The 24,576-nt window shown below is 74.5% G+C and overlaps 4 protein-coding genes across 11 annotated transcripts; 2 read left to right on the forward strand and 2 right to left on the reverse strand.

Annotated features, from left to right (window-relative positions):
- The first annotated feature begins 1,011 nt into the window (after nt 1-1,011).
- On the forward strand, nt 1,012-9,040 carry EMILIN1 (elastin microfibril interfacer 1). The gene is made up of 8 exons (XM_074582316.1): nt 1,012-1,402; nt 3,638-3,763; nt 4,336-4,544; nt 4,626-6,443; nt 7,282-7,389; nt 7,513-7,530; nt 7,894-8,028; nt 8,524-9,040. Exons 1-8 carry the CDS (start codon nt 1,230-1,232, stop codon nt 8,853-8,855), a joined length of 2,919 nt encoding a protein of 972 aa, XP_074438417.1. The 5' UTR covers nt 1,012-1,229; the 3' UTR covers nt 8,856-9,040.
- LOC141741485 (cGMP-dependent protein kinase 1-like) lies at nt 9,036-16,976 on the reverse strand. 2 transcript variants are annotated; one of them, XM_074582317.1, is made up of 20 exons: nt 16,753-16,976; nt 15,536-15,726; nt 15,261-15,427; nt 14,752-14,865; nt 14,555-14,660; nt 13,617-13,680; nt 13,375-13,452; nt 13,198-13,286; nt 12,466-12,531; nt 12,341-12,388; nt 11,838-11,882; nt 10,972-11,110; nt 10,746-10,876; nt 10,572-10,661; nt 10,311-10,452; nt 10,053-10,216; nt 9,848-9,964; nt 9,508-9,570; nt 9,333-9,408; nt 9,036-9,244 (listed from the first exon to the last, which is right to left on the reverse strand). In XM_074582317.1, the coding sequence occupies exons 1-20, from the start codon at nt 16,816-16,818 to the stop codon at nt 9,158-9,160; spliced, it is 2,043 nt and encodes a 680-aa protein (XP_074438418.1). In that variant the 5' UTR covers nt 16,819-16,976; the 3' UTR covers nt 9,036-9,157. The 2 variants fall into 2 exon arrangements, with proteins under 2 accessions (XP_074438418.1, XP_074438419.1); XM_074582318.1 differs by lacking the exon at nt 16,753-16,976 and adding an exon at nt 16,238-16,434.
- A 1,410-nt stretch (nt 16,977-18,386) lies between these two features.
- KHK (ketohexokinase) lies at nt 18,387-22,023 on the forward strand. 7 transcript variants are annotated; one of them, XM_074582320.1, is made up of 8 exons: nt 18,388-18,538; nt 18,948-19,064; nt 19,175-19,309; nt 20,306-20,378; nt 20,485-20,631; nt 21,290-21,378; nt 21,478-21,635; nt 21,788-22,023. In XM_074582320.1, the coding sequence occupies exons 1-8, from the start codon at nt 18,441-18,443 to the stop codon at nt 21,871-21,873; spliced, it is 903 nt and encodes a 300-aa protein (XP_074438421.1). In that variant the 5' UTR covers nt 18,388-18,440; the 3' UTR covers nt 21,874-22,023. The 7 variants fall into 7 exon arrangements, with proteins under 7 accessions (XP_074438426.1, XP_074438421.1, XP_074438420.1 ...); XM_074582319.1 differs by lacking the exon at nt 19,175-19,309 and adding an exon at nt 19,350-19,484; XM_074582325.1 differs by lacking the exon at nt 20,485-20,631 and having other exon boundaries at nt 18,387-18,538.
- Nucleotides 22,024-22,284: 261 nt separating this feature from the next.
- Nucleotides 22,285-24,469, reverse strand: CGREF1 (cell growth regulator with EF-hand domain 1). Its single transcript, XM_074579445.1, has 5 exons — nt 24,168-24,469; nt 23,401-23,472; nt 22,991-23,061; nt 22,779-22,903; nt 22,285-22,671 (listed from the first exon to the last, which is right to left on the reverse strand). The coding sequence occupies exons 1-5, from the start codon at nt 24,245-24,247 to the stop codon at nt 22,285-22,287; spliced, it is 735 nt and encodes a 244-aa protein (XP_074435546.1). The 5' UTR covers nt 24,248-24,469.
- Nucleotides 24,470-24,576: the final 107 nt, after the last annotated feature.

Raw genomic sequence — 24,576 nt, forward strand, 5'->3', positions numbered from 1 at the left:
GCCGCCAGCTGTTTGTGTTTAACCCACACCGGCCCCGCGCCCCGCCAGGCCCTGACGTCACCCCGGGGCCGGGGCCAGGCTGTGACGTCACCGCAGGCTCTTACATCACCGCGGGGAAGCCGCTGTGTCACGGCCACGATGGGGTGGCCGCGGTGTCACCGCCAGCTCCCCGTGGGAGCCTGGTGGCACCCTGGCCCCGGCACGGCACCGGCGGCGTCAGGGCAGGGCTGGACCCGGCACGGGGACACTGGTGCTGCCACGGTGGGGACATGGCACCCCGGTACAGGGGCACCGGCACTGCCATGGTGGGGATGTGGCACCCTGGCACAGGGGAACCAGCGCTGCCTCGGTGGGGACATGGCACCCCAGCACAGGGACACTGGCACTGTCACGGTGGGGATGCGGCACGTGGCATGGAGACACTGGTGCTGCCAGGGTGGGGACATGGCACCTGGCACGGGGGCACCGGGACTGCCATGGTGGGGACATGGCACCTGGCATGGAGACGCCGGTGCTGCCATGGTGGGGGCATGGCACCTGCCACGGAGACACTGGCACTGCCACGGTGGGGCAGTGCCGCCCAGCATGGGCCCGTGTCAGGGTGGGCCGCCGCGTGCCGGGCACATGGCTGCCGTGTGCCGGGGCTCAGGGACCCATCCCGGCTGTGCCCAGTGCCATGGGCCGCCCCGAGGGCCCGGGGAGCCCCGAGCCGGGGACGGGGAGCACGGGGGCACCACAGGGGGCCGCGGCCGTGCCAGGAGCGAGGTGCCATGTGGGTCCGTGGCCGTGCCAGGCGCGGGTGGCCGCGTGAGGCCGTGCGGTGCCGGGGGGGGACCGTGGCGGCCGTGCTGGCCGCCGGCAGCCCTGGCCCCTGTCCCGGCCTCTCTGGCTTTCCCCGTCCCTCCCTCCCGTCCCCGCTAACGAGAAGCAGATGTGGCGGGTGGCGGGCGGGGGCCGGGGGGGCCGCGGTGCCCGGCGGAGGCCGTGGCGCGCCGGGGGCTGCGCGGGCCGGGCAGGAAGCGGGGGGCCCCGGGGACCCCGCCGTCGGGCAGCGCCGGGGCGGCTCTGGCGGCGAGGGGCCGGCCGAGGGGAGGGCAGAGCCGCCGAGCCACGCCGAGCCACGCCGCGCCGCGCAGAGCCGGAGGGACGGGGACGCGACGGGACGCCACCGGTGCTGCTGAGCTGGGCCGAGCCGCGCCGTGCCGCGCCGTGCCACGCCGAGCGGTGCCATGGCCCCCTGGCTCTGGCCGTGCCTCCTGGCCGCCCAGGCCCTGGCCGCCAACTTCCCCCCCCGCTACAGCCTCTACACCGGGGGGGCCGCCCCGCTCAGCCCCGGCCAGGCCACGGCCCCCCAGGGCCCCGCCGCGGCCCACGGCGCTGCCCGGGCTGCCAGCCGGCACAGGTAGGAGCTGTGGCCACGGGGCCGCGCCGGGGGGAGCAGGGTGAGCCCCCATCCCCGACGCCCCGACCCATCGGGCACCGGCACGTGCCGACGCCGGCAAGGGGTGCGGGACCCACCCCGCGGGTGCTGCCGTGACGGGGACGGCGCTGGGGGCTCCGCGGCTGATGGGGGGCTGCACCCCCCCGGTCACCCCGGGCGGGTGGGAGCGGGCGGTGGGCGCACGGGGAGAGGACGGGGGGCTGCGAGGGGCCGGGACGGGGCACGTGGAGGGGCCGGGGATGGGGCCAGGGATGGGGGCACACATGGGGCAGCCGGAGGGGCCGGGGCGAGGGCGAGAGCCGGTGTGAGGCAGGGGGTGCGTGTGCCGGGTTTGGGGCGGGGGGGGGCCGGGGCTGGTCCTGCCGCAGCATCCGCCTGCGCCGTGCGCCCTGGTGGGGGTCCGACCCACCCACCCCATCCCCGGCCCCATCCCTGCCCGTGCCAGGGGCCATGGGGCAGCTTGTGCCCATGGGTCGGGGGGCACAGGGCGGGGGGCAGCCCCACGGCAGGGTTGGGGGTCACGCTCTCACCGCAGCAGCGTGGCCGTGTTGGGGGAGCTGCACCGACACGGCCGCAGCCGGCGCCTGCCCCATCCCTTCCCCACTGCCGGCCCCACGGCAGCCCCCGCACCCCAGCGCAGGGCGGCAGGACCTGGCTGCAGGCGTGGGGCTGCCCGGGAAGGGGGGGCGTGGGTCGGGCACCCCCAGCCCCACAGCACCGCGCTGGGGCATGGACGTGCTGAGCATTTACCTGCGGCTTTGGGGGCACAGCGGGGTCTCCCCACGGTTTGGGGGGCACAGCGGCCCCTCCACACGGACTGTGGGGCACAGCAACCCGTCCCCATGGACTGGGGGGCACAGCGGCCCCTCCCTGCGCTCGGGGGGGGGCACAGGGAGCCGTCCCCATGCCCTGCCCTCTCGGGAGGGCTCCTGTCCCGTCCCATCCCCATCCCTTTTCCCATCCCCATCCCCATCCCATATCCCATATCCCACACCCCATATCCCATTTCCCACATCCCGTATCCCATTTCCCAGTCCCATCCCATCCCCGGGACACGGCCATCCCCAGTCCCGGGCGGTGGGACCCCAGCGCAGCCCGGGGGGAGGGTGTCCCAGATCCCATGGTTGTGGGGCCGAGGGGATATAGTGGGGCCGGGAAGGGCCGGGAAGGAGGGAGCGAGGGGGGGCCGTGGGTCGGCGCAGGAATTCCCGGCGGCCCCCGGGGAGGAGCTGGAATCCAGCCGGGGCCTGAGGGGAACCAGCCGGGCTGACGGGAACCGGCCGCGGCTACGGGCCCCCCACCGCAGCCCAGCGCCTGCCACGGGGGACGGGGGGCCCGGGGGGCTGCTCCCTGGGGGGCTGCCCGGGGGCTGCTCGGTGTGGGGCTGGGGGCGCTGGGGCTGGGGCTGGGTCCCAGGCTCTGGGCTCAGACCATATAAGGCTGCGCCGGGGTCCCTGCAGCCTGGGGGGCCGGGCTGGGGGCTCACGCCATGGGGCCGCAGTCCCTGCAGCCTGTGGGGCTGGGGTCCCTGCAGCCTGGGGGGCCGGGCTGGGGGCTCACGCCATGGGGTCGCAGTCCCTGCAGCCTGTGGGGCCGGGGTCCCTGCAGCCTGTGGGGCCAGGCTGGGGGCTCCCGCCGTGGGGCTGGGGTCCATCCCCGAGGTGGGGGGTGGGGGGGGGAGCAGTGCCCCAGAGGGACGCCATCCCCCCGCCGTCTGCTCTGGCTCAGGGGGCGGCTGACCCCCAGTTGCAGAGTCCTGGTAGGGGGCACAACGGCCGGGGGGTGGCTGCCCCGGCTGCCCCTGCCCCACCAGTGCAGAGGGGACAGGGGACACGCGGGGCGGTGATGGGGCAGGACGTGGGGCAGGCGTGACGGGGGTTCCTGGCACCCCAAACCATGCCCGGCCACCCCGAACCCCGCTGGGCTCCCCGGGGGCTGCCCCACGGCTGGGGGCTGCGGCCGCTCCAGCGGTGTCACCGGGGGACCCGGCACCACGGCCGGCCGGGCAGGGCAGCGCCATGGGGCAGGATCCGGCCCATTAACCCCACGGCACTGGGCCATGACGGCTGCTACCGGTGGGGCGAGTGTGGGGGCGAGCTGTGGGGGGGGTGTGTGTCCCAGTGGGTGCCGGGGGGCTCGGTGGGTGCCGGGGCCGCCGTGGCTGTGCCGGGTGGGTGCCCTGACCCCGTCCCGCAGGAACTGGTGTGCCTACGTGGTGACGCGCAGCGTGAGCTGCGTGGTGGAGGACGGCGTCGAGAGCTTCGTCAAGCCCGATTACCAGCCCTGCGCCTGGGGGCAGCTCCAGTGCCCCCGCGTCCTGGCGTGAGTGGGGACGGGGGGGACGGGGGGGACGGGGCTGGGGGGCTCCGGGGTCTCCCAGCAGAGCCGGGTCGGGCCGTGGCCCCGCCACCCCCCCCGGCCACCGCGGCTGCTGTTTATCCACCCCGGGGTTGTGTTTACTTTTTCGTAAGAGCCGGGCGGCCTCGAGCGGTGCCAGGGGGGCGACCGTGTCCCCCCCAGCCCAGCCGCAGCCCCCCGCAAGGCGCACGCCGGGACCCCCGCGCGTGGGGCTGCGGGCCGTCAGCGTGGGGCGATGCCGGCGCTGGGGGTGGGCAGGGGCAGCCCCCCCGGCCTCGGCGGTTGAGCAAGAGGCCGGGCGCGGGGGGGGGCCAGACCGCGGCCTGTCTGTGGTTTCGCTCCCGGCTGCCCGACGCCGCGGTACGGGGGGGCCCGGCACGACCCGGGAGCAGGGAACCCGTCGGGGCGTGGGCAGGGCTCCCCCCGCCCCAACAGCCCCGGGACCCCCACCCAGTGCCCGGCCCCCCCCTCCCCTGCCCAGCCGGGGGCTGCCGTCCGTCCCCCGCTGGCTGCGGCAGGGTCCCCTCCGCCCGCAGGTACCGCAGCTTCCTGCGCCCGCGCTACAAGGTGGCCCAGAGGACGGTGTCGGAGCTGGCCTGGCGCTGCTGCCAGGGCTACTCGGGCGAGGACTGCGCCGAGGGCCCCGCGCCCGCGCCCCCGCAGCCCACCGCCCGCCCCCGGCCCCGGCCTGGACGCCCCACGCTCTCCGGCTTCGGCAACCCCCTCAGCGGCCTGGGGGGCGAAGGTAGGGCCGGTGGGGCGGGGGGACGCGCCGGCGGGGCAGCCGTGGCCCGGCCGTAGCCCTGACGGCGCGGTGCGTCGGCAGGCGGCGGGGACGCGGAGAAGGTGCGTCGGCTGGAGGAGCAGGTCCGCCGGCTGAGCGAGGAGGTGCAGGAGCTGCGGGCCGGGCGGGAGCCGCCGGCGGAGCACCCGCGCCGGGCAGCCGAGGGCCAGCAGCCAGCCGACGCGGCCGCCCCCGCCGAGGTGCGGGAGGCGCTGAGCCAGGTCCAGCGGCGGCTGGAGGAGCTGGAGACCCGCCTGCGCCGGCCCGAGGGCGGCCGGGAGGGCCCGGTGACGGCGCCGTCGGCGGCGGCACTGCAGGAGCTGGAGCGGCGGCTGGAGGAGACGTGTGCGGCCTGCGCGGCCGGCACCGAGGGGCTGCGGCGGCAGGCGGCCGAGGACCGGGAGCGCATGCGGGCGCTGGAGAAGCTGGTGGGCTCGGTGGACCAGCGCAACCGGGAGGCGGTGGAGACGGTGCAGCGGCACATCAGCAGCCTGAGCAGCCGCCTGGCCCCCGCCGCCCCGCAGCCGCCGCCGGATGAGCTGGAGCGGCGCCTGGCCGAGCTGGAGCGGCGCCTGGAGGGGCTGCCCGCGGCGGCGGCGGGGCCCGGCGGGCAAGGGCTCGTGCTGGCCCGGCGGCTAACGGAGCTGGAGGGGCGGCTGAACGCCTCGCGGGCCGGGCCCTGGCCCCCCGAGCCTGAGGGCCGGCAGAGCGGGCTGCCGGGACGCCTGGCCAACCTGAGCCGCGCCGTGGAGGGGCTGGCGGCCAGCGGGGCCCAGCGCGGCGCCCGCTTGGCCCAACTGGAGGGGCTGCTGGCCCGCTGCGGCCAGCCCTGCCCCGCAGCCCCGCAGCCGACGGCGGGCGGCCGGGACGGGCGGGACGAGGAGCTCGGCCCCCTCCTGCGGCAGCTGGAGCGGCGGCTGCAGGACGCCGAGGGGCAGCTGGGGTCCGGCGGGGACGGGCTGGCCGGGAGCCTGCGGGAGCTGCGGGAGGAGGCGTCGGAGCTGCGGGAGCTGCTGGGGGCGCAGGGGGAGGCGCTGGGGCGGCTGCGGGACGGGGGGGCGCTGGCGGAGGAGGAGCTGGAGCAGCTCCGCAACCGGACGGGGCGGCTGGAGGCCGAGCTGGGGGGTCTGAGCGGCGGCCGCTGCCCCCGGCCCTGCGCCCCGCTGCCCGACGGGGAGCTGGAGCGGCTGCGGGCCCAGGTGGAGGACTGCGCCGCCGCCTGCCGCCAGCCCCGGCCCGGCCACGCCGCGCCAGAGCCGGAGCTGGAGCTGGAGATGATGGAGACGGAGGAGCCGCCGCTGGACGGGTTCGGCGTCTTCGGCGGCATCTCGCCCTGGGAGCTGCGGGGTCTGCGGGGCGAGCTGGCGGCGGCCCTGCTGTCCCTGAGCGGGCTGAACGCCACGGTGCAGGGGCTGCAGGACGCCCTGGACGAGCAGGACGCCCGCCAGCGTCACCTGGGCGCCATCACCGACCGCGTGGTGGCCGAGCTGGACCAGGCGGCGGAGGCGGCGGCGGCGCGGCAGGCGGAGAGCGAGGAGCGGCTGGAGGGGCTGGCGCGGGAGCTGGCGCGGGCCGGGGGGTGCCCGGCCGGCCTGGAGCCGCGCGTGGCCAAGCTGGAGGGTGTCTGCGAGCAGCTGGAGGCGGTGGCCGGGGGGCTGCGCGGCGTGCGCGAGGGGCTGGGCCGGCACGTGGCCGGGCTGTGGGGCGCGGTGCGGGAGCTGAACGGCACGGCCCGCGACCAGGCGGCGCTGCTGGAGAAGGCGCTGCAGGCCCAGCTCCCGCGACGGCTCGGCGCCCTCAACGCCAGCCTGCAGCACCTGCGCGGCGAGCTGCTGCGCCTCGCCCAGCGGGAGCACACCGGTGCGCGGGGGCGCGGGGCAGGGGGGCACCGGGCTGGGGGGACAACGGCGGAGGCACGGGGATGTGGGGACGCGGGGACGTGGGGCTGGGGGGGAGCAGGGCTGCGGGGACGGTGCCTGGGGACAATGGTGGGGACGTGGGGGCGCAGGGACATGGGGCTGGGGGGCGCAGGGCTGCGGGGACAATGGCGGAGGCACGGGGATGTGAGGACACGGGGACATGGGGACACGGGGACATGGGGCTGGGGGGCGCAGGGCTGCGGGGACAATGGCGGAGGCACGGGGATGTGGGGACGTGGGGACACAGGAGCATGGGGCAGGGGGCTGAGGTGCACAGGGCTGCAGGGACGGTGCTTGGGGACAATGGCGGAAGCACTGGGATGTGGGGACACGGGGACACGGGGACATGGGGCTGGGGGGCGCAGGGCTGCGGGAATGGTGCCCGGGGCCAATGGCGGAGGCACGGGGGACATGGGGATGTGGGGACACGGGGTCACCGGAGGGCGAGGGGGGGTGTGTGTGTGGGGACATGAGGGCACAGCTGTGGGGGTCTGGGGGTGTTGGGGTGTGGGGACACCACAACAGAAGAGGCTGCAGGCTATGGGGCTGCGTGGGGACACAAGCTGTGGGGGACATATTCCATGGGGACGTGGGGGATCAAGCCATGGGGACACAAGCCGTGGGTCTGTGGGGTGTGGGGACAGGACACGAGCGATGGGGGCTCACGGTGGGGGGCTGTGGGGCTGCATGAGGATGTGGGGACACAAGTCCTGGGGACGTGGGGGCTCACGGCGTGCGGCTGTGGGGCCAGGGCAGCTCTAACCCCATCCTCCCTCCAGGCCCCCCCGGCCCCCCTGGACCCCCTGGCCCCATGGGCGAGATGGGCCCCCCCGGCCCCGCCGGGCCCCCCGGCAAGGATGGCGAAGAAGGGCCCATGGGCCCCCCCGGTAAGAGCAGCCCCCTCCGTGCCCCGTCCCCTGCCATGGGGCAGCGCTGGTGTGGCCGGACCCTGTCCCTGGGGGTCCTGCCCCACGCCGGCCCTGCAGCCGCCTCCTCCCCTTCCCCCCTAGGGCTGCCAGGAGAGAGAGGTAGGGCTGGGGGGCCGGGGGGGGCCGGGGGGGAGGCTGGGGATTGTGGGGGCTCGGGGAGGGGGAGCTGTGGGGCTGGGGCTTGGGGGATGAGGGGGCTTGGAGTGGGGGTCTGGGGGACTGCAATGGCAGCTGGGGGGGCACCGGGGCGAGGGGAGTGTGGGGGGTGTGGGTTTGGGGGGGGCCCCCTGGGGTGATGGGCAGAGGGGCTGGGGGCACGGTGGGGGGGACACGGTTTTGGGGGGGGGATGGACACAGCGAAGGGGCGGGTTTGGGGGGGTCGGGGGCGGCGGCTGCTGGGCTGGGGGTGCCGTGGGGGGGGGGTGTCCGTGCCGGGGTGCCCCGTCCTGACGCGGTGCCCAGGCGAGGTGGGGGAGCCGGGGTCCGTGCCCCGCGTCGCCTTCTCGGCCGCCCTGAGCACCCAGCGCGCGGAGCCGGGCACCGTCCCCTTCGACCAGGTGCTGCTCAACGACGGCGGCGCCTACGACCCCGAGACGGGTGAGCGTGGGGCGGGGTGGGGCTGTGGGGCACAGTGGGGCTACGGGGTGGGATGGGGCTGTGGGGCGGGTGGGGGCTGCATGGTCATGGGTGAAGCACGGTTTGGCAGGGCCTGTGGCGACAGGACGAGGGGGGACAGTTTTACACTGGAAGAGGGGAGATTTAGGTGAGATATTGGGAGGAAATCCTTTGGTGTGAGGGGGGTGAGCCCCTGGCCCAGGTTGCCCAGAGAAGCTGTGGCTGCCCCATCCCTGGAGGGGTTCAAGGCCAGGTTGGCCGGGGCTTGGAGCAACCTGGGCTGGTGGGAGGTGTCCCTGCCCAGGGCAGGGGGTGCCACTGGGGGGGCTTTAAGGTCCCTTCCCACCCAAACTGCTCACTGACCCTGGGTGCGATGACGGCCGTGGGGCGGGGGGGTCTCCAGGGGGTGCAGTGGGGGATCGTGGGGGCGCAGACCTCCGGGTGGCCGCCGCCACTGACGCCCGCCGCCCGCCGCAGGGACCTTCACGGCACCGGTGAGCGGCCGGTACCTGGTGAGCGCGGTGCTGACGGGGCACAAGGGGGAGAAGCTGGAGGCCGTGCTGTCCCGCTCCAACCAGGGCATCGCCCGCCTGGACTCGGCGGGTTTCCAGCCCGAGGGGCTGGAGAAGGAGCCGGTGGCCGCCCTGCAGCCCAGCCCCGGGGCTCTCGGCGTCTTCAGCCTCCTGCTGCCGCTGGCGGCCGGCGAGACGCTCTGCGTGGACCTGGTCTCGGGGCGCCTGGCCCACGCGCCCGACGAGCCCCTCACCCTCTTCAGCGGGGCCCTGCTCTACGACGCCGAGGAGCCGTAGTGCCACCGGGGTCCCCTCGCCCCGGCGGGACCCCCCCACCCCACCCCGTTATTTATCAGCACCCCCCGGCCCTCACTGCCCCACCACCGCACAACCGTGCCCCACACCGCCCACCCCGGACCCCCACGCCGCCCCCGGACCCCCAATGCCCCCCACGAAATAAAGACGCGGCACCGGGTTTTGTACCCGCGGCTCCGGCTCCTTCCCCCCACCACCACCCCCCCGCGCCGCCGTTTATTGCCCCCCCCCCGGTGTCGCCCCGTCGCAGGGGAGGGGGCACGGCCGGGGGGGTCCCGCTGCCCTCAGAAATCCTCGTCCCAGCCCGAGAACTCGTCCTCCGCCGGCGTGCGGTCCACCGAGAAACGCTTGAAGTTGACGTAGGGGGGGCCCTGGGTGGTGGTGGGGGGGGGGGACACACGGGGTCAGAGCTCCTCCAGCCCCCCCCGCCGCCAGCACCCACACGACCCCCCCCCTCACCTCCTTGATGAGGCGCAGGGTGGGCGCCTCCAGCTGCCGCAGCGAGAGCTTCTGCCACTTCAGGGCTCCGAACCACCTGGGGGGGGGATGCGAGGGGGCTGCAGGAGGGGCCGGGGGGGGCACAGACACCCCCCACCCCCCCACAACCTCCTCCCCCCCCCCCCCCAGCCCTTACCTGTGCTTCTTGATGCCGCGGATGCCGCTGGCCGTGTTCCCCAGGCGCTGCCCTGGACGGCGCCTGCAAGGGGATGGGAGGGGGCAGGGGATGGGGGGGGACACCCCCTGCACCCCCCGCACACCGGGGTGCAGTGACGTACCCGGGGGACACCCCCCCCCATGGACACCGGGGTGCAGGGCCGTGACAACACACCTGTGGGGGACCTCTGTGCACCCCAGGGTGCAGCCATGAACCCAGGGGGGACCCCCCCTCCCCACACCCCAGGGTGTCGTGACGCCCCCGGGGCACCCAAGTGCCTCCCGGCCCTGCCCGGGGCACCCCCCCCGTACCCCCCCACCTGCAGAGCTTGCTGATGAGGGAGCAGGCGGCCTCCCCGAGGAAGGCGGGGAAGGAGAAGACGCCGTCCAGGATGCGGCTGTAGATCTGCCGGGGGTCCGCGCTGTGGAAGGGGGGCCTGCGGGGCGCGGGAGGTGGGCACTCGCCGGGCGGGGGGGGTCCCAGGCGGCCCCGGGGGGGGGGGTGTGGGGGGGGTGCGTACTCACCTGCCCACCAGCAGCTCGAAGGCCAGGATGCCCAGCATCCAGAAGTCGACGGCGAAGTCGTGGCCCTCCTGGCGCAGCATCTCGGGCGCCAGGTACTCGGGGGTCCCGCAGAAGGAGAAGCTCTTCTCCCCCCGCCCCAGCTCCTTGGCGAAGCCGAAGTCCACCTGCGCCCGCCGGCGCCGTCAGCCAGCGCAGACCCCCCCCCCCGCCCCCCACCTCGACCCCCGCTGCCCCCTCCCTGGGCTGCCGCCACGGTACCAGCTTGACGTAGCCGCGCCGGTCCAGCATGAGGTTCTCGGGCTTCAGGTCGCGGTAGACGATGCCGCGTCCGTGCAGGTACTCGAGGGCCTCCACCACGCAGGCGCAGCAGAACACGGCCAGCGGCTCCTCAAAGCAGCGCCTGCACGGCAGGGACACGCGGCTGCATGGCACGGCATGGCACGGCATGGCACGGCGTGGCACGGCACGGCACGGCATGGCACGGCCATCCACCCCCGCGCTCGCCGCCGGCCCCCCCACCTCTCGCGCAGCTTGGTCCACAGCTCGCCGCCCTGGCAGAACTCCAGCAGCAGGTAGACGTGTTGCCCGTCCCGGAACGTGCCGAAAAACCTGCCGGCAAAGGGGGGTCGGCGGGACCCCGGCACTGCCCCCACCCTGGCGCTGCCCCCCCACCGCCCCCCGCCCCGCTCTCACCCCACGATGAAGGGGCTGCGGCTGCCCGCCAGCACCCGCCGCTCGGTGCGCACGTGCTCCTGCTGCCGCGTCCGCACCACCCAGTCCTTGCGGATCCGCTTCAGCGCGAAGAGACGCTCCCGGCACCGCACCTGGGCGCGGGCAGCCATGGGCACCCGGACGGGCGCCGGGATGGGCGCCGGTGGCCGCGGCAGGGGAAGGTTGGGGGCCGGGGGCCGGCTCTCACCAGCTCGACGCAGCCGAAGCCGCCGGTGCCCAGGACGACGCGCTGGCCCTGCCGCTGCCCCTCCTCGTAGCGCACGGCCACCAGGTCCTCCAGCCGCGCGGGCGCCGGGGGCTGCCGCAGGCTCGGGGACCCCCAGCCCCTGCGGGTGCGGACCACAGCCCTGCAGCTCCCACCCCGGCGCCGGGGGGCTGCCGACCCCCAACCCTGCCCAGGGCCCCCCCAGCTCCCAGGGACAGAGACGGGTCCGACCTCACGGACCCACCAGTACCGGGCTGGAGCCATGAGGCTGGGCCACGGGGACACTGCAGCACCCAGAGGGACAGCAGGGACCCCGTGTCACCCAGACTGACCCTGGGGACCCCCAAACAGGGCGACTCGGTTGACTTGGTCGACTTCGTCTGTCCCCCTCCACTGCCAACCCACGGCCATGCCTTGGGGGCCAGGAGCCAGGACTCATCCCATCCCCATCCTCATCCCATCCCCATCCCATCCTCTCCCCATCCCCATCCCATCCTCGTCCCATCCCATTACAACCCATCCCCATAACCATCCCATCCCCATCCTCATCCCATCCCATCCCCATCCCATCCCCATCCCCATCCTCATCCCATCCCCATCCTCATCCCCATCCCCATCCTCATCCCATCCCATCCCATCCCCATCCCCATCCCCATCATCATCCTCATCCCATCCCAACCCATCCCCATCCCAATCCCCATCCCATTCCAACCCATCCCCATCCCCATCCCATCCCATCCCCATCCCCATCCTCATCCCCATCCCATCCCATCCCATCCCCATCCCCATCATCATCCTCACCCCATCCCAACCCATCCTGTCCCATCCCCACCCCATCCCACACTCACTGCTCTGGCTCCTCGGGTCCTGGTCCCTCCGTCTCTGTCGTGTCTCTGGGGTGGGCAGGAGCCGGGGGTGTGGGGGCAGTGGGGCAGCCCCCACTCAGCCCCGAGCACCCCACAGCCCCCTCCCCACAGCCCCCTCCCCACAGCCCCCAGGGATGGCGCGGGGGCCTCAGGAACCCAGCCCCATGTGTGGGGCCAGGACGGAGCTGCCTTGGCAGGGGGGGTCCATGGGCGGGGTCACCTTGCGTGGGGCCCTGCCGGAGTGAGCAGCTGTGGGGCTGGGGGGGGGGGGGGCGGGAGAGTGCCCGGGATGGGCCCTCCCACCCCCCACAGAGCCCAGCACCCGCTCGGGGCCACGGCACAGGCACCCCCACCCCAGACACCCCCATCTCCCTGCCCCCCATCCCCCCCCCGGGGGGTCTCCCGGGGGCTCCCCACGGAGCCGAGCGCTGCCCGGAGGTCCGTGAGGGGTTGGGGGGTCCCGGGGGGGTCCTGGGGACACTCACGGCTCCGGGAGCTGCCGGGGGCAGAAGGGGCTGATCTCAAGGAAGTCGCTGTGGGGCAGAGGGGAGTCAGTGGGGTGGGGGGGTCCGGCAGGGCCGGGGGGAGATGGGACACGGGGGACACCCACTCCTTGGCCACGGTGACGCAGGTGACGTGTCCCTGGGCCTGGCACGACGCCGTCCGGCGGCTGTTCCTGCGAAGAGGGGGGGTCACGGGGGGGGGGGGCGGGGAGAGATGGGGGGTGTATGGAGAGGGGGGAGCATGGCGGGGTGCAACGGGGGGGGAGAGGTGCATGGGGCGCTGGCGCAGGTGAGGGGGCACGGGCCCCATCCTGTCACTGGAGGGGAGGGGGGTCACTGCGGGGGGGGGTCACTGCAAGGGGGGGGGTGTCACTTCGGTGGGGGTCATTGCGGGGGGGTGTGTCACTGCGGGGGGGGTCACTGCAAGGGGGGGGTGTCACTTCGGTGGGGGTCATTGCGGGGGGGGTCACTGCAGGGGGGGGTCACTGCAAGGGGGGGGGTGTCACTTCGGTGGGGGTCATTGCGGGGGGGTGTGTCACTGCGGGGGGGGGGCAGTGCAAGGGGGTTACTGCGGGGGGGGTGGTCAGTTTGGGGGGGTCACTGCAGAAGGGGGGTCACTGCGGGGGGTATGTCACTTCGGGGGGGGGAGGGTGTCACTGCGGGGGGGGTGTCACTGTGGAGGGGTCACTGCGGGGGGGGGGGGAGTCACTGCAGGGCCGTCCCGGTGTCCCTGGAGCTGTGTGGGGGGGGTGGGGGGGTCGGTGTCCCTGGGGGCCTGGTGTCCATGGAGGGGGGTGTGTGTGTGGGGGGGGGTGTCGGGGGGTGGGGGGGCCACCTACGTCATCAGCGAGAGCTCCCCGAAATGCTGCCCGGCGCCCAGGACGCGGATCAGCTTCTGCTGCCCCCCCGCCCGCTGGGTCACTCGCACCTGCGGGGGGGTGGGGGGGTCAGCAGCGGGACCCGGGGGTGGGGAGGGGTCGGGGGGTCGGGGGTGGGGGGGGGGGGGCCGCACCCACCTCTCCCTTCAGGATGATGTAGAAGTTTTCCCCCTCGTCCCCTTCGCGGATGATGACGTCACCGGGCGCGAAGGTGCACTGCGGGGGGGGGGGGGGGCTGGGGTAGGAGCAGGGCGGGGGGGCAGGGAGAACCCCTCAAACCCCCCCAGGCCCCCCCCCCCGGGGGGTGTCCCGGCCGTCCTGGGACGGCCGGGACACCCCCCGGGGGAGGGGGCCTGGGGGGGGGTCGTGCGCCCACCCACCTCCTCCATGGCGTCCAGCAGCTTGTGGAGGTGCCGCTCCGAGAGCTCCCGCAGCCACGGCACCCTGGGGACGGGGACAGACGGGCTGCACCCCCTGCGCCCTGCCTGCGCCCTGCCTGCGCCCTGCCCTGCCTGCGCTCCTGGAGCCCAGCGCAGCCGTCGGACAGGGGTGGGGAAAGGGATTGGGAATGGGGACGGGGATGGGGATGAGCACGGGAAGGGGGGAACAGTCAGGGACAGGGACTGGGATGGGCAGGGGGACGGGGGTGAGGTGAGATTGGAACGGGGACGGGGATGGGGGTGGCCATGGGGACAGGGACTGGGAAGAGATGAGATGGGAACGGGGACAGGGACGGGGATGGGGATGAGCACAGCAAGGGGGATGAGACAGGGACAGGGATGGGATGGGGACAGGGACAGGGTAGAGATGAGATGAGATGGGAATGGGAATGGGAAAGGGGACAGGGACAAGGATGGGATGGGGACAGGGATGGGGATGGGGATGGGGATGGGGACAGGGAAGAGATGAGATGGGAATGGGAATGGGGATGGGGACAGGGATGAGGTGAGATTGGAATGGGGATGGGGATGGGGATGGCCATGGGGTCAGGGACTGGGAAGAGATGAGATGGGAATGGGGACAGGGATGGGGATGGGGACAGGAAGGGGGATGAGACGGGGACAGGGACAGGGATGGGATGGGGACAGGGACAGTGTAGAGATGAGATGAGATGGGAATGGGAATGGGGACAGGGACCACGATGGGATGGGGACAGGGACGGGAATTGGGACGGGGATGGGGCTGCTGAGACAGGGCGGGGACTGGGAGGGGGCCCTGCAGGTGGGGGGCTGACAGGAGGGGCCGGCGCTCCCCGGGTTGGGGGGGTGGTGTCAGGGTGTGGGGCTGGGTGGTTGCCGTGGGGCCAGGCCCCACTCACGTCCGCAGGGAGCCCAGGAGCTCGGCTCGCCGCTGCTTGGCGTGGCTGGTGGCCATGGCTCGGTACCGCTGCCGGTCGATGGCCCAGAGGCGCACGGGGCCGAGTGCTGTGGCAGAGGGGGGTCAGCGGGGGGGGGGACGGGACCGGGGGTGACACGGGCCCCGGGGGGGGGGCGGGGGGGTGGGGGGGGGGCTCACCCTGCACGGTGGCCGTGCGCCTGCAGTGGTAGAGGATGGCCAGCTCCCCGAAGACGTCCCCCGGGCCCAGCGTGCGGAGCTGCTGGCCGTGCTGGCTCACGCTCAGCTGGCCCTCTGCCGAGACACGGCGCCACGCACACGCGTGGCCATGCATGCACGTATGCACACGCACACGCACGCACACGCGCAGGTGCACGCGCGGGGCTGCCCTGCAGCGGGCGGCCTCACACGCGCACACGGGGGGGGGGCGCATCCCCTGCCATGGGTGCACGCGTGCGTGGGTGCGCGCGGGCACGCGCGTGTGCCGCAGCCTGGCACGCAGGGGCACGGGCGTGTGCCGCGACCCCCCAGCCAGAGGCACACAGGTGTTCTGCGGCCCAACGCGCACAGGTGCACGCAGGCACACGCGTGTGCCGCAGCCCGGCACGTGGTGGACGAGGCCTCCCCGGTGCACAGCCCCCACCCGGTGACACCCCCCCCCCCCCCCCCCCCCCGCCCCGCGCCCCCACCTGCCACGATGTACATGGCGGTGCCCTCGTCGCCCTCGGCCAGCACGGTGTCACCGGGGCCGTGCCGGACCGGGGCCAGGCTCCGGGCCAGCGCCTCGGGGCAGCCCTCGCCCAGCCGCCGCAGGAACTGGCTGCGTCCCACCGCCTCCGCGATCAGCTCCCGGTCCCTGAGGAGGGGGCACGGGGCGGGGGGGGGGCACGGCTAGGGCAGCACCGGCCGCCCCCCGCACCCCCGCCCCGGGATCCCCCCCCCCCGCCCCGGTCCCCGGCGGTACCTGCGGGACGTGGGGCTGCCGGGCAGGCGGAGCGCGGCGTCGCTGGGCAGGGGCTCGGGGACGATGGCGGGGGCCCGGCTGTGCCGGCGGCCGGGGGGCTGCTCGGCCGCGCCCCCCCGCTCCACGCTGCTCAGGAAGGTCCGCTCCTCCCGCAGCCGCAGCTCCCGCAGCCGCTCGTCCATCCCCGCGCCCTGGGGGGGTGGGAGGCGGGCAGGGCGGCATCACTCCCCACCCCGCCCGGGACCCCCCCGCCCCCGAACAGCCCCCGGGGCAGAGGGGGGGATAGTCCCCGCTGTGGGGGGGGGGGGTCCCGCCGCGGTGCTGCCGGCCCTGAGTCGGCCCGGGTGGGCTCGGGGACACCCAGCGCCCTGTGACTGCGGGCGCCCGCCCCCCCCCCCGCCCCCGTACCCCACGTCCCGGCTGCGGGGGCAGCGCGGCGGGAGCGGGCTGGGGGTCCCGGGGGGGGTCCCGGCCCCAAGCGGGGTCTGTCCCGGCCGAGGGCTCCCACGGGCGCCGCGCCCGGGCGCTCCCCGCTCCAAGCAAAGGTTGTGCCGCCGGCACCGGGAAGCGCGGGGGGGCCCCGCCGCAGCCCCCGGCCCGGGGCGCGGGGCGGGTGGGTGAGGACACGGTGACCCGAACCGGGCGCCCCGCGCCGGCGCCGGGGGCTCAGCCCCGCTCCCCCCAGCCCGCACCGGGCCCTACCTGAGCCGCCGCTGCCGCTCCGCCGCGCCCCGGCCCCGCGCCCCCGCCCGCGCCCGTCACACATTAACCGGCCCCGCGGCGCGCCCAGGGCTGCCCCGGCCCCGCGCCCTGCACCTGCCCGCGCCCGGCCCCGCACCCCGAGCGGACGCGGCACGTACCCCGACCTGCGCGCAAAATTACGCCCCAACCTGCACCCAAACCTGCGCCGTGAACATACGCCCAGACCCCAACCCCGACCTGCCCCCAGACCCCCACCTGACACCTGCAACCCAAACTTAACCGTAACCCGCACCCGACTGATACCCAGAGCGGCACCCAGACCTGCACTCAAGTGCACCCCAACACCCACCCAGACCCGCACCCCGACCCACACCCGGACCTGCACCCCGAGTGAACACGGCATGTACCCGGACCTGCAACCAGAATTCCACCCCAACCTGCGCCCTAAACATGCACCCACACCCCGAACCCAACCCGCACCCCAACCTGCACCCCCAGCGAACCGCAGCGTGTACCTGCTTCCACCCCGACCTGCGCCCGGAACTGCAACCAAAATTCCACCTCCACCACCACCCAAACATGCATCCCAAACTGTGCCTTAAACCCGCACCCCGAGCTGAACGCAGACCCGCAGCCTGAGTGCACCCCGACCAAACACAGCACGTACCCCGGCCTGCACCGAGAACTGCGACCAAACCCGCAACCCAAATGCCACCCTGATCTGCACCCAAAACTGCACCCCAACCTGCACCCTGACCCCCCGCCCTGACCCACACCAGAGCTGCACCCCAAACCTAACCTTAAAGGTGCACCCTGACCTGTACCCACATCTGCACCCCAACCGGCAACCATCCTTAACCCTGACCTGCACCCCAACCTGACCCCCCCCAACTGCACCCCAGTGTGTACCCGACCTGCACCCAAATCCGTACCCACAACTGCACCCCGACCTCTTCCCAACCCACACCCCAAATTTAACCTTAAACATGCACCCTGACCTATACCCACACCCGAACCACAACCTGCACCCCGGCCTGCACCGATCCTTAACCCTGACCTGCACCCACAGCTGCACCCCAAACCGCACCCCGACCTTCACCCAACCTGACCCCCACCTGCACCCCATGTGCCGCCAGACCTGCACCCCAACATGTACCCAACCTGCACCCAAATCTGCACCCACAACTGCACCCCGACCTGCACCCACACCCCAACGCTGACCCGCACCCCGACCTCTTCCCAGTCTTCACCCCCACGTGCACCCCAAACTTAACCTTAAACACCCACCCCGACATATGCCCACACCTAAACGCAGACCTGCACCCCAAATTGCACCCCAGCCTGCACCAATCCTTAACCCTGACCTGCACCCCAACATGTACCCGACCTGCACCCGAGTCTTCACCCAGACCAGCACCCCGACCTGCACCCACACCCCAACACCGACCTGCACCCCGGCCTCTTCCCAACCTGCACCCCAAACTTAACCTTAGACACCCACCCTGACCCGCCCCCACCACCTGCACCCCAACCTGCGCTGAAATCTGCACCCAAATGTGAACCCAACCCTATGCTCCAGCCTGACCCCCACCTGCCCCCACACCTGCCCCCAAACTTAACCTTAACGTGCACCCCGACCTGCGCCTCCGCTTGCACCCAGGCCCGTGTGCGGACCTGCCCCCCAGCACGGACCCAACCTGCACCCGAACCTGCGCCCCGAGAGAGCCCCGTCCTGCGCCCACACCCCAACACCGACCTGCACCCCGACCTGTTCCCGATTTGCACCCCCACCTGCGCCCCCACCTGCACCCCAAACCACATCCCGACCCGCACCCCAACACGCACCTGACCCGCGCCCCGAGTGAACCCCCGACCTGCGCCCCGAGAGAACCACAGCACGTACCCCGACCTGCACCCACACCCCAACACCCACCCGCACCCCGACCCGCACCCCCACCTGCATTGAGATCTGCCCCCAAACCTGCCCCCAAACTTAACACGCGCCCCGACCCGCACCCCGTCGTGCTGCCGGAGCGCACCCCGACCTGCGCTTCCCAACCCGCCCCCCAGAACAGCACCCAAACGCGCCCCCGCGCCCCGCCCCGCCCCGCAAACCCGCCCCCGCTCCGTCGTGAGTGGCGGGGGCGTGGCCGGGGGCGTGGCCGGGGGCGTGGCCGCGGCGCGCGGCCGCAGGGGGCGCGGGATGGCGGCGGGCGAGAAGCGCATCCTGTGCGTGGGGCTGGTGTGCCTGGACGTCATCAGCGTGGTGGAGGCCTTCCCCGCCGAGGACTCCGACACCAGGTACCGGCACGGCCCCGACACCCCCCCCGGGGCTCCCCGGTCACCCTCCCACCCCGGTCAGCACCCCCGGTCACTCCCCCCGCTGACACCCCCCGCCTCCGGTGACTTCCCCCGTGGTGCCCCCCCCCCCCACCCCGGTGAGCGCCCCCGGTTCCCCCCTGGTCCTCATCGCTGGTGCCTCCCCCGTTACCCCACCCCGGGGGTCCCCCCGGTCCCCTCCTCCGATTCCCCCCCACATGCCTCCCCCGGGGTCCCCCCCCATCCCGCGGGAACCGCCTCGGTGCCCCCTGGTGACCCCCCGGTTCCTACCTTGTTGCCCCCCCCCGGGGCTCCCCCCGGTCCCCCCTCAGCCACCCCCGGTGCCCCCACCCCGTGGCCATCCCGGTGCCCAGGTCCCTCCGCGTCGCAGGTGCGTGTCGCAGCGATGGCAGCGGGGTGGCAACGCCTCCAACTCCTGCACGGTGCTGGCGCTGCTGGGAGCCCCCTGCGCCTTCATGGGCTCGCTGGCCCCCGGGCACGCCGCCGAGTAAGTGGGGTGGGGGTGGGGGGTGGGGGGTCCGGGCTAGTGGCGGGGTCCGGGGGCCACCCCGGGCCCTGATGCTGCCACCGGCCCCTCCGCGTCTCTCCCGCCGGCAGCTTCGTCCTGGACGACCTGCGGCGCTACGGGGTGGACGCGCGCCACGCGGTGCGGCAGCCCGCCGGCCGCCTGCCCGCCTCCATCGTCATCGCCAGCACCAGCCGGGGCACCCGCACCATCCTGCACGCCGGCGGGTGCGTGCGCCCCTCACCCCGCTCTCTGTCCCCCCCCAAGTTTCATTGTGGCGGATTTCCGGCGCCGGGGGGTGGACGTGTCGCACGTGGCCTGGCAGCCCCGCGGGGACGTGCCCTGCGCCTGCTGCGTCGTCAGTGCCGCCAGCGGCTCCCGGACCATCGTGCTCTACGACACGTAAGGGCGCCAGCCCCGGCCCCAATCGCCGGTGGGCAGCGCTCGGCTGGGCCGGCCCAGGCCCACGGCCCCCTCCCTGCCCCAGCCGCCGGGGGCTGCGCCCCGCACCCCGGGGGTCTGGCAGAGGCTGTGCCGGTGCCGGCCTCGCGCTGCGCTGCCGGGGGGTCCCATGTGCCAGATTGGGTGATTCCCGTAATTCTGCACACACAATTGCCGCCAATCGTGCCCGCAGCCCCCAATCACCCCCTGCCGCGGCCGTGATTGGCGGTGGCATCCCCGCGCGGCTGCGGGCTCGGGGGACGGACGGACACCCCGCGCCGCACGTGGCAGCTGCCTGGTGCCGGGACAGCGCGCCCGTGGCCGTGCCGGTGCCGGTGGGCAGCCGCAGACCTCGCCCTGGCGAAGGGCCAGCCACGCTCACAGGAGCTGATGGCCGAAGGGGCCACTGGCCGCCACTGGCCATTGCTGGCCCCGCCAGCTCTGGCCTGGCCACCACCGCGCTGCCCTTTGAGTCCATCTCAGGGTCCAGATGCGCCATTATTAATAATTCACCCGGGCGGTGCCCACCCCCCCCCGCGCCGCGGGGACTTCTGCCCCGGGGCGGTGCCAAGCCCTCCGCAGCCCCTGGGCTGCCCTTCGCCCCCGGGCACCGGCTCACCCGGGCTCACCCTGCGCTGCGGTGGGGGGTCCCCCTGCCGGCTCCCGGGCACCGGGCTCAGCTGGGACACCCCCCATGATGCAGTGGGGGTCCCCCGGGCACCGGGCGCACCCCGCACTGCGGTGGGGGTGTCCCCCCGCCCCGCCTGACCCCCGCCCCGCAGGAACCTGCCCGACGTGACGGCCCGCGACTTCGAGCGGGTCGACCTCTCCCAGTACAAGTGGATCCACTGGGAGGTGAGGCCGGGGCCGGGACGCCACGGTGGGGGTTTGCGGGGCGCGGGGGACCCCCGGCGCCGGGCGGGGGTGGGTGGCGGTGCCGGTGCCAGGCGGTGTGCTGCAGGCCCGTAACGCGGGGGAGCAGGCGGCCATGGTGCGGCGGGTGGAGCGGCACAACCAGAGCCGCCCGGCCGGGGAGCGCGTCCGCATCTCGGTGGAGGTGGAGAAGCCGCGGGAGGAGCTGCTGCCGCTCATGGCGCTGGGACACGTGGTGCGGGACGGGGGCGGGGCCTCGGGGCTGCGGACCAATGAGGGGGCGTGGATTGGGGCTGGGGGCGGGGTCAGGGCCGGGCTGCCCTCTGCGGAGGGGGTGGGGCCAACGGCCAGGGGCGGGGCCAGGGACTGGGCGCGCAGCATGCGAAAGGGGCGGGGGGCGGGGCCTCCGGGGGGGTGTAAACCAATGAGGGGCGGGGATGGGGCTGGGGGCGGGGCCACGGACCGGGCGGGCAAGATATGAAGGGGCGGGGGTTGGGATTGGGGCGGGGCCAGGGAACGACGGAGGGGCGGGGACTAGGGCTGGGGGCGGAGCTAAGGGGCGGGGGCGGAGCTAAGGGGGCGGGGGGCGGGGCCGGGAGTTGGGAATCCCGGTACGGGGCGGTCGGAGCACCCGGGGGGGGGGGTGCAGGGTTTGGGGCCGGGGGGGGGGGGGGGAGGGGGGCGCAGTTGGGGTACCGGGGGGGGTGTGATGGAGGGCGGGGGGGGGGGGGGGCAGAGCCCGTGCAGGGGCAGAGCAGTGCATGGTGGGGGCCTGGGGAGCACAGTCGGGGTACGGGGGGTGCCGCAGTGGGGAGGAAGTGGGGGGGGATGTGGGGTGTCTGGGGGGTGTGGGGATGCGCCCCCCCCCCACCGTGCCAGCCCCTCTCCCGCAGGTGTTCATCAGCAAGGACCTGGCCCAGCACTTCGGGTACCGCTCGGCCGCCGAGGCGCTGCGGGGTCTGCGCCACCGCGTGCAGCCGGGGTAGGACAGGGTGCGGGATGGCTCCTGGGGGGTGGGCACGGCCGAACCCACCACCCCACACACACCCCACACCCCCCCCCCCCCCCCAATCCCTCCCAGGGCCACCCTGATCTGCGCCTGGGCCGAAGCGGGGGCCGACGCCGTGGGTCCCGACGGGGAGCTGGTGCACTCGGACGCCTTCCCCCCGGAGACCCTGGTGGACACGCTGGGGGCCGGCGACACCTTCAACGCCGCCGTCATCTTCGCGCTGGCGGAAGGTGAGCACGGCATGGCCATGGCATGGCTCTGCGTGGCCCGGCACAGCCCGGTACGGGCTGTGCCGGGCCACGCAGAGCCATGCCATGGCCAAGTATGGCCCATCCCAGCTCAGCCTGACCCCCACCCCACCCGCCCCCCCACCATTCCTCAGGGAAGAGCCTGCAGGACGCCCTCACCTTCGGCTGCCGCATCGCCGGCAAGAAATGCGGGATCGAGGGTTTCGACGGCATCGTCTGAGCTGTGTGTGCCCCGTGCCAGGAACACGCGCTCCCCCTTTCCCCCGTGCACGCTACGCACCCCTGCACCCAGCGCACACCCCCACACACACACACCACACACACACCCCCCCAGCCCTGCTGCCAATAAAGCCCCACTGCTGCCCCCCCACCCCCGGAGCTGCTCACGGCCCATCGCCCCGGCGGGGGCCGCACTGACCACGGCCCAGGCGAGCGCGGCGGCAGCACCTGTATTTCTCCATCCCAACGCGTTACGGGGGGGTGACAGCAAAATCCAGGACACCACACACACCCCCCCCCGATCCCTCCCAGCCCCGACACAGGATGGGGGGCACATGGATGAGCGGGGCAAGGAGCAGCCGGGGCATCACACCCCAGAGCCGCCGTGGGTCCGGCACAGCCCCCCCACTGCCTACTCCTCCCCGGAGTCCCCCCAAACTGGGGCTGCCTCCCCCTCGGGGGCTTCGGTCCGGGGGGCTTCGATCTCGGGGGCTTCCTCTGCCTCGATGGCTTCAGCCTCGGGGGCTTCAGCTCTGGGGACTTCACCGCCAGGGCCTTCAGCCTGGGGGGTTCCTTCCACCTCCACGGCTTCACCCTCCGGGTGGGCACCGCCGCCGGGCAGCCCCTGCCCCTCCGCCAGGCTGCCGCCCCCCCCGGGTTCCCCGGGCTGCTGCGGGAGAGGCGGCCCCGGGGGCGGCCGGTCCCGGCCGGGCGGGAGCAGCAGCAGCTCGGGGGGGTCGAGCAGCCCGTCCCCGCCCAGGTCCTGCCGCTCCAGGGTCCGGTCCACCAGCGCGGCCACCTGCGGGGACGGGACGGGGGGGGACACACACCGCGGGTAAGGGCCCGGCCCGGGGTGGGGTGGGGGGGGCTCGGCGGGGTGCGGGGGCCCGTCCCCGCGGGACCTACCGCCTGGGGGTCGGGCCGCCCCCCGTCCCGCCGCGCCAGCACGGCGCCCAGCAGCTCCAGCAGCTCCAGCCCGTCCAGCCGCCCGCTGCGGTCGTGGTCGTGCAGCGCGAAGAGGTAGAGCAGGGCTGTGGGGCACGGCCGCCGTGGGGCTGGGGTCCCGTCCCTGCCCCCGGTGTGTCCCCCCCGCCCCGGCCCCCGCGGCGGGTCCTTACCCTGCTCCCGCGACAGGGACTCCGCGTCCCGCGACGGCGGCCCCAGGCTCCGCACCGCGCTCCGCAGCAGCCTGGGGGCAGCGGCATGGGGTGGGCACCCCCACGGCCCGCCCCGCGGCCCCACAGCCTGCCCCAGTGCTGCTCCATCCCACAGCCTGCCCCACTGACAGCCCCAGGGCTGCTCTGCCCCACAGCCTGCCCCAGAGCTGCTCCATCCCAGCCTGTCCCACAGCCAGCCCCACGGCTGCTCTGCCCCACAGCCAGCCCCAGGGCTGCTCCGCCCTATAGCTGCCCCCAGGACCGCCTTGCCCCACAACCAGCTGGCCCTACCCGTGCCCTCCGTCCCCATCTGCCCCCCGCCCTCGCTGGGTGACTCCCCAGTTTGCAGCTCCCGAGGGACATGGACTCACGGCAGCGGGGGCAGCTCCAGGCTCAGTGGGTCGGGATCAGGATCCAGTCCCGGGGCCGCGGGGGGCTCAGGCCTGGCCAGGGGAGGGGGGGGTTACCCTGCCCCTGGTGGGGGCTGCCCGACCCGGTCTGGTCTGGCGTCCCCGTAGTGCCCCACACAGTGTCCCCTCCGCCTGCGACCCCCGCAGCCCCGTGTGCCCCCCTGTGCCCTGGCCGTGCCCCGGCCTTGAGCGTGCACCCCCCGACCCCTGCACCCACCCGCACCCCCCCGTGCCCCTGCACCTCCCCGTGCCCGGGCAGCCAAACCACACCTGCACCCCCCATAGCCATGCGCCCCCCCATACATGCACCACCCCATAACCGTGCTCCCAGGTACCTGTGCCCCCTATACCCATACCCCCCGTACCTGTGCCCCCCCGTAGCCATACCCCCCATACCCATGTACCTCATAGCCGTGCCCCCCCATACCTGTGCTCCCCTACAGCCATAGCCCCCCCCATACCCGTGCCCCCTGTACCTGTGCCCCCCCATACCTGTGCCCCCCATAGCCATACCCCCCATACCCATGTACCTCATAGCCGTGCCCCCCCATACCTGTGCTCCCCTACAGCCATAGCCCCCCCCATACCCGTGCCCCCTGTACCTGTGCCCCCCCATACCTGTGCCCCCCATAGCCATACCCCCCATACCCATGTACCTCATAGCCGTGTCCCCCCGTACCTGTTCTCCCCTACAGCCATAGCCCCCCCCATACCCGTGCCCCCTGTACCTGTGCCCCCCAGCCTTGGGGGCAGCCCGCGCCCCCGGGGGCAGCAGCAGCAGCAGCAGCAGCAGCAGCGGGTTCCTCATCCCGGCACCTCGGGCTGCAGCCGGGCGAGGGCGGCTGGGGGGGGTGCTCCTGGCTGTGGGGGGGGCTGTGCCCGGTCACGGGGGGCTCTGGGGATCCGCTCACACCGCTCACACACACTGTGCGTGCACCCCCCCGAACCCCCCGTTCCCGTCCCGGTCCCTCTCGGTGCCGCCCGCCCCGCCCCGGGCCACGTCGCCGACACGTCCCCGGTCCCGTCCCCGCCGCCGCCACCGGCCGCCCCCGCCCCGTCCGGGTTGGGCCCCGCCCGCGCAGGGGTTCAACGGCACCGGCACCCCCGGCCCCGGGACAGCCCGGTACGGCGGGGACA

Source organism: Larus michahellis, chromosome 3 (assembly GCF_964199755.1).
Source record: "Larus michahellis chromosome 3, bLarMic1.1, whole genome shotgun sequence".
Classification (NCBI taxonomy): domain Eukaryota; kingdom Metazoa; phylum Chordata; class Aves; order Charadriiformes; family Laridae; genus Larus; species Larus michahellis.